The 13888-nt window shown below is 35.8% G+C and overlaps 1 protein-coding gene across 1 annotated transcript in view; it reads right to left on the reverse strand.

Moving 5' to 3' along the window:
* Positions 1 to 4635: 4635 nt before the first annotated feature.
* C7H10orf67 (chromosome 7 C10orf67 homolog) overlaps positions 4636 to 13888 on the reverse strand; it is a 46276-nt gene continuing 37023 nt past the window's right edge. The window contains 6 exon segments of the mRNA XM_068405616.1: positions 4636 to 4677; positions 6885 to 6965; positions 8259 to 8346; positions 13109 to 13139; positions 13142 to 13167; positions 13262 to 13352. Coding sequence (XP_068261717.1) covers positions 4636 to 4677; positions 6885 to 6965; positions 8259 to 8346; positions 13109 to 13139; positions 13142 to 13167; positions 13262 to 13352 — 359 coding nt within the window.

Raw genomic sequence — 13888 nt, forward strand, 5'->3', positions numbered from 1 at the left:
GTGGTGACGTTGCCGACATCGGGGGAGCTCGATCTTGGTTTTGTATATATATTTGTATATATTTGATTATTCCAATATTATTATTATACTCTTTTTCATTATTATAGGTTTATTAAAACTGTTTTAACTTTCCAACCCGTAAGTCTCTCTCCCTTTTCCCTTTCCCTTTCCCTTCGGGTGGGGGGGGAGGGTTAACAGAGAGCGTCTGCTGCAGGTTTAATCGCCAGCCCAGCTTTAAACCGTGACACCCACGAACTCACGACTGGGAATGCAGGGAAGCCCTTTCCTCATCCTTGGCTCACACTTGCCATGAGCTCTGGGAAAGAACATTCTGCTTGGGTTTTTTTGTTTTTTTTTTTTTTTTTGAAAAGTCTTCGGAGGACTGAGAAGGTGAGGTAGGCAGGTAGGTTGGACCATAGAGACCTGCATATGCACATGAAAGTAATTAATCCAAAGACAAACAGTTACTGATACCTTTCTTCTTTTGGTGCATGCTTATATACACATTCATACTGTTTGTGACTCCAAGCAGTGCACATCATAAAATTCCATATACCCAGAGAAAGCTCATGCAATCTATATTGAATAAGGACTCCAGGACTATCTTCCCATATGCAGCGTCATGTATCAACACTTCAGCAATAACATAGGTGGAAATGAGACATTCTGCAAAGAAGCCACTTACACCACCTGAATTCTATCTGTGCACACTATGACAGCTGAATGTTCAAAATCTTCACAGAAAGCCTGTGGCAATAATCCCAGAGAGGAAAGGTAAAGTGTTTTGCAAGTGTGTCTTGCAATTAAAGCTAGGTAGGTCAGTACTTAAAATTGGGAAGAAGTGAGAGACAGGTTTTTTATTCTTTAAAAATTGCTAATTTTCTTAGTACCTTTTGTGTCCTGTTCATTTCACTAGCAGCAGTATCCATGATAAGAGGGAGTGTAGGGGTACAAAACAGAAAATCCGTGTGGCCAAATAGACAGGTAACCATTTAATAATGCACTTTGATATGGAAGCACAGAAAAGGTTGTTTACTGAAGTGTATTCAACACAAAGTTTATCAGTTATCAAGAAGAGATTTCACAGGGCAGAAGAGTTGTTGAAAATATCAAGTATTCCCTCAGAATATCCCATATCCTCTTTGAGGAGAACCTGTTGGGCAGACATCACCCAGTAGTATGGGTCTATAACTGGAATGACAGTATATAGCGCTGGTAATTAGAGCAAATATTTCTGTATAGCTTCAATTATGCATGCAGATGTTACACTCTACAATCTAATCAACTGTTCATGAGAAAGATATTAAGCTCTATGCAGAAAACAAAACATCACTATGTGATGATGGAGAAGTCTTTTATTGGTTCACAGTTTTCAATATAGTCTGCATAGCTGAACTGAAGAACTTATTCGAACTACTTTCCAATAATTTTTAAGTACCAGGGTTAGGATTGGTTTAAATGAAATTAATCAAGAACTTTGTTTATAATCATCTTCTCTAGTTCAGGGAATATTTTCCTTTCAGTAAAATTGATGCTGCAGTGAATATTCTTGTTTGGCTAACTAATGCCTTTTTTTTTCCCTCTCTTAAAAGTGCTGAAAACAAATCACAGTACAACATAAAAAAACCCCCAGGCCTTGGGGTGGCATGTAGAAACTCAAAGTTTCTCAGACATTAGAATTATTTTCCAGTGAAAGAATTGAGGTTACAGGAACATTTCCCACTGCGACTTAGTGAAAAATAGTTTGCTGCTTAAACTAAGAAGTCAGAGCAAGGCATACTAACATGTTATACTCTAGACTGCTCTGATGCCAGAGGTGGGTCCTGTGAACAGTGGGATTCAGTTCATCCTCTACCCTAGTTGGTCACCTTGTGTACTCCAACAAGTTCCAAAAGTAACTTGAACTCTTAGCTTTGAACCTTGGTACGTATGAGGTCTAAAATAGGTTAGAGCAGGCATTTCCAAAGTATTTATATATGCTATAAACAGCTTCATATAATATAAACATTGAGCATCATCAGAACCGAATGAGCAGTCAGGCTGATCTTGTTAAGGAAACAATTGCTGAAGTATTTCGGAAAGGAATATTCTCAATCACATTCTTTTCCTTTGTGCTCCACGTTGCCCCACTGAAGCTAGCAAGAATTCTTTCGAACCACCAACAAAACCTGATAACCTTGTTGCTGAAAGTGTGGTTTCTTTCTACTTCAACAGTCACAATCCAGCTGATCATCTTTCAGTATTTAAAAAAAAAAATCTGTATTTTTTTCTACATTCAGTCAATATTCAGTAAGAGTGACAGGACTGAGGAATTAGAACAAGTCCATATTACTGTTCTGCAAACTGAAACATGCCTCTGGCTTGTTAAAAGGGAATCGAGAAGGTTCTCCATGAGCTCTTGATCACATTGAAATGCAATTGAATTTATGTTTTGCTATGCTTTGTTTGAAACCCCATAGCTTCCCTCTTCCCCTGAGACTTTAGTAAGCGAAAGACTGTGAAGACTGCTAAATAGCATTTGGCACCTAGGTATAGGACGGAGTTGTAGATTGCACTTGGAAAACCAAAGAATCACAGGCTCTGTTATGCCTGGCTTTCCTCTGTTCATCATCTGTGAAAAACTCAGGTGGAAATTACTGTAGTAATGGTGGTAGAAAGAAGGTAATGGCCAGTCAAGAAACTCTCCAGATCAGTCTCAACAGACTAGCAGTTTGCTGTACATATTAGAGGTTGAAGAAAGGAGAAAAGGAAGGAAGACAGCTCAGAAGTCTTTTCACACAAGCTGTAATTTTTTTTTTTTTTAAGAGAAAAAATGATACAACGTTTGGCTCATATTCTCAGAAACATTGGCAATTACCAAGGAATGTTAGTAACAGTGCCTAGTTGGACAAATTCCTGCTTGGTAGGTATCTGAAAGGCTTCTCTTTGTAGAGTAAAGGAAACTAGTGTGAAATCTCCAGTCACTGAAGCAATCAGACTTTTATCTGCATATCAAGAACAGGAACCACCACATTTGCAAATAGAAGAGTCAGAAACACACAAACATCCCAAACATCCCTACTTACCTAGTCAAAATAAAATGTTCTTTTAGAGGCTGCCTCCAAGCCTTCTGATCCTGTGTCTTGAATAACAGAATTGTGTCTCTGAGACAACCATACTTGAAACTTAAAGTTTGGAAACAAAGAACTCTTTTCCCTGCTCCCGAAGAATCCTCCGCTTGAATTCTGTGTCAGATAAAATAGTCACTGTCCTGGTTTTGTGGGATAAAATTATAGAATCACTTTTCTGTTACATTTTGTTTCAGTTTGTGGCCAGCCATGGTGATCAAGGCCATTAGCAGTGAGAGCCAGGGCAGCTGACCCAGGCTGGCCCACAGGTGTGTTCTGTAACATTAACGTCAGGTTCACTATAAATGGGAAAGCTGGTGGGAGTTGGGCTCTTTGCTCTGTTTCTCTTCTCTCTCCTCAATGGTTGTGATCCCTGAAGGAACTTGCCACCACTCTATGGGCTGAGTATAACTTTGTCTTTTGTATAACTTTGTCTTTTGTATTAGCATTGATAATTGGTTTTCTTATTTTATTAAATCTGTTTAAATTTTAACCCATGAGTCCCCCTCCTTTTCCCAATTCCCTTTCTCAGCTGGGGAGGGGTCTTGGGTATTAGAACAACTGGTTATTGTTTAGCCCTGGGTGTGGGCTAAATGGAGACAGTCACTGACAACATAAATGCCACCAAATGTCATAGATCCAAGTCCTTTTGAATGTAAACATCTCTGTTCTCTTTAATACCATTACTTTCTTGGCCTTCTGCATGGGAAAAATTTAGAGACTGACACTGAAATTGTGCTCCAAACCATACTGAGCTAACTTAGCTCTTTGTACATAGCCTCAGCAAACAGCTAACTTGAAGAAGGAAGAAGATGGTTAATGAGAAAGGCATTGACTGTGGCATACAATGTGTTATCTCTTCCTTCATGGTTACCCTTATTGCTATTATTTATCAATCACAGCTAGCTAATGCTAGCTGAAAAACAGCAAAGATGACTAAATGTTTCCAGGATCAAGACTGTCCCAGGGACTGAGTCTGTCAGAACAACCACCATACCCATTCTCTCTCTCTAGCTCATTCAAAAATAAAAGTAGCTGTTACATACAGAATCAGAAAAAGGACTGGAGAAGAGCCAGTGAAACAGAACACAAGGGGCAGAGCAATGCCTAAGGTAAAAGCTTACATTGGTTAAAGCATATAACCAAAGAGAAATGTTTAAATGATATTCATGCATTTAGAGATACAAATGTGGAAAATGTAGCAATTCTCTACATTTATAAAGTCAGTGAGAAATACACATATGAAGAATTACTTACACCAAAACATTTAAGAGTGTATACTTGGTTTTAGCCATAAGAATAGACACTGGACTAAAAGAGTGCTATCCACATGCTTGATATTAAGCAGATGTTTTTAAACTTCTTGCCGGAGAAGGAATCATAAGGCTTGGGTAAAGAAACTGTGATGCTGTATATCAAAACAAAAAACCTGCTAACTAGCATTCTAAGATATGTAGTGAACAGTGTTGTGCTTAATGGTTATTACTCTTCATTTTTTAATAGCAGAGATATTGAAGAGAGATTAGTATTACAGTGTTGATGCATTATCGTTGAAGTATGGAGTTGATACCTACCCCATAACAAACAAAAGTAGGGGTTAAAAAAGTCCTCATAATGTTCTTCAAATACACAGTTTCATGGTGATATTAGAATTCAGTATTGAAATGGAATTAAGTTCACCTGTGATTTCTCATGGAAAGAGATGACAAGACATTAAACCCTTATAAAATCTTACAAGAAAGAGATCTGGAGAAATATGATCATGTTCAACTATATGCTAAGCAGAAATACTGAAATTGCAGAGTAGGTTACTATGCATCGCAAATTTCAGACTCACCATCTTCAAACACTGTCTATTTTTGTTGCATTTGGACAGCTAAGAAATTAATCTTTGTCTTCTTTCTGCTCTTCTGTACACTGGGAATATACTGGGGACTAGAGGAGAAATATTTTCTTATCAGTGTTGATTAGAAGCTGTTGGTTGACTAAACTACTAGAAAGCCAAGTTACAGTTAAGTTCATCTGAAAATCCAGGAAAAAGAAATAAAATTAAAACAGTTCTTAAAACAAAGAAACACTAAACCACTATAAAATACAGAAATGAGACTTATATAAACAATCCCCATGCTTAGCTTAGTAATGAGTTCTTGAAGAACCCCCCCCGAGAGATATTTCAGCTACCAGCATTTAAGCCAAACCTAATATGGCCTTAATTCTTGAGAGACTATTTTAGGGCCTGGCTCAATTTTAATTAAAATAAGCATAAATCTTTCCACTGGGTTTTGAGAACTGGAATTGTTTCACACATGCCCCTTTTTGCAGGATAGAACATAAGGAATTTAATATTTGCATGCATATTTACAGATATGTATATTTATTTATTCAGACAAATATATGCAGACAAGTCTGTATTTCCGTATGTATCTATATCTATATATATTTCTCTAAACAAATCTGGCCGGCAATTTGTTTTGACATGAATAAGGCACTTTTCTATCATCTTGCTGAAGAAACTAGTTATATTCAGTTCAATAATTTAAAGAAAGTCATGTAATCATGGATACAGTGAATTTGACTGCTGTTAGAAACAGATGCACTAGTATACTATGTAGACTATTAATACCCATAATTTTAAACACTTAAGCATCTAATAGTCTTTTTAAATAATGTAACTAAGATTACTTACTTTAAATAATGTAACTTAAGGTTACTTTAATTTTCGTGTTCTTTTCTGAGAGAAGCTTCTGAAAGTCAATTCATCCTTTGCTATTTGCAGAGACTTGTTTAGAGAATTGAAAAGAGATACTTTTCTTTTCACTGAAAATTGTTTTTTATTAACTTTCTGTGAATTGATGGTTAAAATGGACAGCTCATTATTTTTGCAACCTTGGTATCTTTTCTGTAATTACCAATAGCAATCTGAACAATATCTTATTCTTTACTAACCTTTATTTAAATGTAATTTTTTTTCCACTTGAATATCTTCTGGTGCTATGTTGGCCCCAGATCTTGTAATTTTCTGTCATAAATAATTGTATCATATAGGCCTTTATGTTCACAGTATATTAGATATCAGAATTTCAAAAAATAATCCCAGTTGAGTGACATATATTTCTCATAAAAGATTCTACTGTGCTCACAAATTGGTATAAAATTCTCCAGTCCCTGAAGTAATCTGATAATCTACCACCGAGGTTGAGATATTAGGCTTAAAAGGTAAGCAAGACATAACTTTAGAGTCCCACTAATTTCTCATTCAAGTCACTTGGGTCTTCCCATTTATTTTAGTACTGGATGAATCAAGCTTACACTGGCCTTGCTAACCACTGAGACATATTATTTCAGTTTATATGCAGGTGGTTACGACTGTAGCCAAATAATTATTTTTTTTTTAAATATATTGCAGCTAGCTTTAAAACTGAATCTGCATGCTGTTCACAGATACTTTTATTGTATGCATTTGAAAATGAAAACTCAGAAAATTTGAGGATGTTAAACTACTTCAAAAATAAACAATAATATAAAATGCATGTTAAATAATCATAATTCATATTGTAGAGAAATGAGAAATTCCATATAGGTCTGCAGCAAGGTCATTGTCTGACATTAAGAAAACTCCCCCATTGAAACAATCTGCCATTATGCAAATGATAAATGTTGACTCTTGGATATATAAAAGTCTATATCCTGTGCTTCACAAAATTGGTAAAAAATATTATCATTATTAAGTACAGAACATATTTAAACATTTATGTTTTTTGAAAAAAAAAATACTACCAAAGTTAAAGACAAATATAACCCAGCTCTGAATCCTTTCACATCCCTTGTGTCATTTTCAACACAAACAGGACAAGCCACCTGTTAAGTAACATGCTAATCACATCCTAAACACATTTCAAGAAAGTGTAGCTTAAGACGCATAAGTGATAAGTGAGAAATCAACGTTAATAAATGATTTTTAAAAGGATGTAACATTTTGTTGACTCTAATTGAATAAGGAATTTACATCACTGTATAATCATTCTTAAATCAGGGGAATGTTTTTAACTTGACCGTACCCGGAATTGTACATCAAAAAATCAATGGACAGTACTATTTTAATGCAACTTTGTGTTTGAACATTCATTATGCTAGTGATGGTAAACTCAAAATGTTTTCAATTCGACAAACTCCATCCTTGTTTCATTCTCCTGAAGTTCTTACCATGCCATCAGACACACAAAAAGGGGACAAAACAAATACAACCCTGTATGCAGGAAATAAAACAAATTCTTCTGTTTAAGGACCAACTGCCATGAAATAAATGAATTTGAAGCATTTGCACCTCCCAATTCTGTTCTGCCAAAATAATTTTCTTAAATTCCTCCAAGCATGGTGTATTGTATGTCTAATTTGCAAGAACACAACCTGACGTGAGGTTAAAGGACAATATGAAGTTGTACTAACCCAGGTCCATCAAAGGGGGTTTGACTGAAGACCTTTCTGAAATCTAGAGGATTTAAATTAAATCCCAAAGGACTCTGAGTTAGTATGGGGCCCTCCCTTCCTGATCTAGGAGTAAGTAGTTTGTGCTAGTCCTGCACCTGGACTAGAAGATATCTTCCCCTATTTAACTTCCCTGGAAAAAAGAAGGACCAAAATTTCACTCTCGCCTGCTGTGCCCACTTGCATAAGAGGAGGATAGGTGGCTTTTTTAAGGGCGGCTCTCCTTGCTGTGTTAGGACTTACAATGTGAGTAGCCCACAGAGCGAGTAATGTGCCAAACCTCATAGTTCCTGATCAATTTACCTTCTATCAGGTGGATATGAGGGGCAACCTACAGTATGAGTCTGAATTCACAAACTGACTGAAAAAGTTACCGTTATGGTTCATTCATACACGCCAGGTGGATTTTATGTTTGCCTAGTGATGTATGCTAGCGAAGGCACAATTTATGTGTTATTTGTACACACAAATTATGTGCACAAAATGGTACTGCATGCAGCTGAGCATATCCAGCTTTAACAATCTGCCTCTGTTGGACTTGCCATTTCATAATTTTCACTATCATATGGCATGAGCTGGCTTCTATGTCTTGCTGTATCAGAAAGATTTCTTTCAATAGAAATGAAGTGTTAAATAAAATAGACCAATTGCCTTGTCTTTACTTACTGTCTCACTGAGAGATGTACATTTAAGTGCTAGTAACTGGCGTTGCAGGGTTTGTCTAAGAAACATCTCATCCTTAATCACATGCAGACTAATTTAATTTGATTTAACCTACATTAGCCTTGTCGTTCTTTAGAATTACAATACATAATTAAAAACATACTGAAATTGAATTTCCAAAATGTCAAAATAACTGTAATGAAGCAGGCATTTGATTGATATTCACTCAAGAGTTGTAAATATGAGAGAGACTTAAATACAGATGGAGCATATTCGTTCCAGGTAGCCTCAACCTATCTCCTATGATCGTTAATCAGTTGAATTCAGAGCACTTACACCATCAGGGGCTAATCCTAGGAGATGCTTCCATTTAAAATAATATTGAAGACTGGTCAAAACCCACTGCAAATGAATTCCTCTTACTTAAAGAAATCAGTTAGTCTATGAATTACTACCCATTGCTCTGCCCAATTAATATTTGAAGCAATTAAAATTTTGAAAATTAGAAACTTACCTGATTTCATGAGTAATTAATGTGAGGTTTGACTTTTTCTCTCCTCACTAAATTCACTAATCTTTGCCTCTTCTTGGACATATTTTCTACAAACTCCTGTGTATTTCCTGTGTGTATAATTTCTACAGCGTATCAGGTATTAGGAATCTTCAGTTCTGTTCATTCTGCAGTGACTCCTTGTAGAGAGTCCCTTGATAGTTTATATTAAGGATGCAATGATAAAATGCATTTTAACAAACAACATCAAGTATGTTTGTGAATATGGCATCTCTTTTGATGTATGAATATATGTTACATTTTTTAGGAAAAAAAAGATACAGCTTAACAGAGCAAGAATTGACAAATACACTCCAGTTTTAATCTGATTCCATACTACTGAAAAGATTGTGATAAATACAAATAAAAATAGCAGAAAACAAAAATACAAGACCAGATTAAACCAGAAAAATATAAATAGATGTGTTGATAGTTTGTATTTCTTTAACATATATATACAGCTCTATCATAATAATAATTTTTAAAAAGTACCACAAACACCATGATACAGAAGGTTAAGATATAGCAATCAATACTGTCTAGCACAACTTTAAAATAACTGGTTACAAAAAATTTACTTTTTTGTACCCTTTTCAGGCCTCAGGGGAAATAATTAAGCAAACACTACTGATCAGCAAAATCAGAACAAATAACCAATAAGCGTTCAGCAATCCACAGGACACATATACATTAAAATGTCATTAATATATTACATTAAATATATTACCTCGATGTATGAATAAAGTAACAGACCTTATGTAGTGGAAAATCTGTGAGGAGCTGAATTTAAAATACCATCCTTTTTCTGCCTGTAAATTTACTATAACTTTAACTACAGAGTGCTGATTCTCTATCTAATCAATGAAAATTGCTACCTAATTTCTCAAGGTCCAGCTCATGAGAAAATTTGAACAGCTGTAAAATTTTTCCTCTTTCTTTACAAAGAAAGGTACTACACTACAGAAGCAGACCTTTTTAATGAAGCAAAAAACTTCAAAAAGGATGAAAATTATTGTATCAAATGTTAGAATTTTTCTTAAACAAGAATATGTAGGTTTGGATGGTTTGGATTATTTCCCCCTGAATTTGTGAGGAAAGAGTGATAAGTGGCAATGAAATATAGTCTCTTGTGCCCTAAAATCACCACAGAGTCAGCTCCAGTTCACTAATAACTAAAAGACAGCTCTGACTGATAGTCGTGTTTGGTCCTATATGACTCAAATCATTGATATGTATGAAGATCTTAAAGTAAAAAAGACTGTATCATAAAAAAGATCTCTACAAAAACCATTTTACATTAACTAGCACCTTTCATGGCAATTATACCAGAATGACAAAGTTATTAGAAATCTTGGAATTCTGTGCCCTGTTTGTGTCTGGTTACAAACCCAGAACTTCATGGGTATTTTAGCTACAAGCACCAAATTAAGAAAGATGTAACAGAAAACTAAACAGATTTAATGTGAAAAAAATGAAGGAGAACGGGCATTAGAAGTACTAGCTAAATAAATTACGTTCAATATTCTCTAGGTATTTTTCAGGCACTTCATTCACCAGGCCACACAGTCTTTTGATGATTTCATAAGATGCATAGAAGATATTTTGGCCACAAGAGGGCTCACATATTTTATAGGGTTTTTTTTTAAATATTAGTATATAAAATTACAAAAATATACAGGCTAAATTAAAGGTGAATATCTTGCTGCCCAGATAGTCACGCTGTCATGAAAAAAATAATTTGCGTGGTTCTTTAATAAACTATCAGAAAAAAATGAAGCAAAAATAAGGAATGTTCCTATAGTCTGTTTAGATCTCACCATTAATGGGCTTTTCATCAAAATGAATGTGTTTCTATGATGTTACAACGATTAGCTGTGTATGAAATGACAAATTCATCTCTTATTTAAGCAAGTAATTTTTAATGGTCTCTGTTGAAAAAAACCCTCCGGTACCTACCTACTCAGGTAACACAGTGTATACTCATTAAAGTAGACCTGATAAGAATATAGGACTTTATTTTTTCTACAGAGACTCGCATTATTACTAAAAACCCTGATAACACTGTCATTCTGTCATCAATGTAGGTCTATTCTCACCATTTTCAGATGAGAAGATAACTTGGGGCCTATTTCAATGAATATTGAACTTAACGAGAAACTGTCCATTGACCTTAGAGATACTGTATCAAACTAAACAAGCATGAAGTACAATACAGAGAGTTTGCTCTGCAATGGATGTACCTTAATTAGAGTTCACCATTTTGTAGGACAGGAATTACTGCATTTCAACAGCTTTGGTGTTGTGGAGATAAAAAATACAGGAATAGAATGGTCTGAAATAGAGTAGAATGTGCAGCTAGTGGGAAATTTGTTCTTTAAAATTTGGTATCAGTCCAGATGGATTTGAAATAACTTGAAATTCTGGAAAAAAAATCTGGAAAAAAAGAAATATGATGTTTACAAGATAAATAGATTCCGTCAGGACTCCAAAAATTTGAAATTAAAGTTTGTCTGATTCATCCCTACAGCAGCAGCAAAGATACCACCAAGAACATACTAAAGTATATGGCATCTGCTAGGGCTCACCTCTCCTGCCATTCCAGGCAACACTCATGTACAAACTACCTTTGGCTGTAAACCCTACAGTTTCCACATCTTGTCCCAGAACTTTCAGACTCCAGTTCCTAGTAGGGAACTGGTAGTTCATAGTAGGGACTCTGGAAGCTCTGGCAACCCTTGTTAGAATGGAGGCTACCAAGGTTTTTCCACCCTATTTGTGTGCTGTTGAGTTCAGTCTTAGTAAATCCTGTGTGTTTCTTCAGACAGTAACGATGCTGAGTGCACTACACAAGATGGGCACTACTGAAATATTTTTGCTGCAGGGGGAAAATCATCGACCCAATACATGCCGTACAGCTTGTTGTCCACGCTGATCAGTACTAGTGACCTCCAGAGTGGACTGGTTGCATTCATACTAGGTCAGGTTGGGTCCCATGGGGCACATGTGTGGATATTAGGTATTCTTAGTCTGTAGTTTTCTACCTAAAATAGTACTGGACTATGCCATGGCCTATGAGAGAAGTGTTTTTATAGCATGGTGCCAAACACATATGTTGCACATTCTGAGATGTGGCCTCTTATTATGTGGGTGTGTCATCTCATCTGTACTGCCTATAGGGAACAAACCAGCACCAGAACTGCTCTAGGGTTTTGTCTTGAGGAATTGGTTGCTCTATTCCAAAAAAGAATATGAGTGAAGCAATAAAGACACACTGATGCTGATAGAAAACCAAGACCCAAAGACAAATGTGAGTATCTACATCATTAAAAATTATTTGTCAGTATAGATGCAGCCCTAGCACATCTGGCTGCCCAAGTGCTACTTGACCAAGAAACAGTATAAGGCTTTTTCAATGGGAAACATTTATACTAGGACCAGCTTTAGACCAAGGGAATTCGTAACTTTTCCAGTGTTTTCAATCTCAGTCACAGGTCCATGACAAATCAGAAAGCTATGTCATGAGTAGTTGTGCTGGAGCTATGTGACCTAAAAGCATTTCGATTCTCAGCTGGTCTCTATGACTCTGAGCAGAGCTCGATGAGAGCCTCTATGTTCTTTTGGTAGAAGTTCATTACATTTGATCATTAGAGGGAATTTGTGGGTTTTGACAATCAGCATTTTTCAGCCAAAATGTTTCAGAATATAGAGAAGGAAGATGAAGATTCTAGAGAGGATGGATACAGCAGAGGAGAAAAGTGGCTGAGCAAAAAAGTGTGTGTAAAGGAGAACTGTGATCACAGGAAAAACAGCAGAAATCATTGTAATTCTGGGGTAGAGAAGTGTAATGACAGAAAATGGTGAAGTATGAAACAAGGGAGATGAAACAGGATTTTGGGAAAGAGGGGCATTAGGAAAGAAGACAAAGAGAAACAAATAGGCTAAAAAAACCAGTATTAACAGCTTAAAATCTCATACAAGACTGACATAAGAAAGACATTAAAGAAAATGTAGTCTAACAGCACACAAAACAAGTTCTGTTTTTAAGAACTCTCAGTACTATTAATGCAATCATACAGAATTAGCTGTCTGAAGTCTTTATCATTGTTACAAGCAGGTTAACAGTATATTATTCATTCCATTAATATTTAATTCCAATCTTTTAAACCTAGCTATTACATCCTCAAATGTGAATGACTAGGTAACAGAATAATGTATATAACTACTTTAATTTTCACAAATATAATTTGCAAAATCTATAGGCCTGAAGTATTTTATCAATGCAGTCAATGCAATGATACTAAACCTGTTCTGTAGAATCTGGAAATTCTTTTCCTTATTGTATTACTTTGCTCACCTTCCTTTCTAAGAAAAAAAAAAGTGTAAAGAGAAGAAGTTACATCAACACAGAGGCTTCTTAAATGTCTTCAAAGCACATCTTAAAAATTTTGGCCACTACCTTTCCATGGTTTGCCTTTCTTGACCTTTATGTTTCCTCAGTTTCTCAGTTTCAGCAGTCAGGGTTCTTTCAGCAGCTTGCTGCTCAGGTACTACATATGTCATGTGAAAGTCAGTAAAACATCGCCAACTATGCAAAAACAAATACAAAGTTTTGCTCATACACAGTGCTGTTCTTGGGAGAAGTTTTCCTGTTTGGAGCTGTTAGATATTTCCAGTATCCTGTTAAAAACTGCAAGGTTTTGTAACCTAAGCCAGTAGTTTGAAGTTGGCTTATTTTTTTTCTTTGTTTCTAAGGATTGTGACAGGCAACATTTTGGCAACAATAATAAAAACAGCACTGTGGATAATTAAATGCAATCTTTTCCTACGTATATGTGTCTGAACCTTATCTTACTACTATCAATGGTAAAACTGCCATTGCCTTAAATGGACGAGGACTCAAAACCTGTCATTACAAATTCCTCATGGCAAAAACAGTAGTTTGTGGAAAGTATATGGTCAAGTGATTAGAACAAATAATTGAAGCTCTGACTCAGACCTACCCTGATTTCATGATTATGTCTATAGTTGAGGTCCAGGAATGGTTCCTAATCTTTGCTTTTGAGTGGATGCCCTGACTCAAATC

This window comes from Nyctibius grandis, chromosome 7 (genome assembly GCF_013368605.1).
Source record: "Nyctibius grandis isolate bNycGra1 chromosome 7, bNycGra1.pri, whole genome shotgun sequence".
NCBI classification, from domain to species: Eukaryota; Metazoa; Chordata; class Aves; order Nyctibiiformes; family Nyctibiidae; genus Nyctibius; species Nyctibius grandis.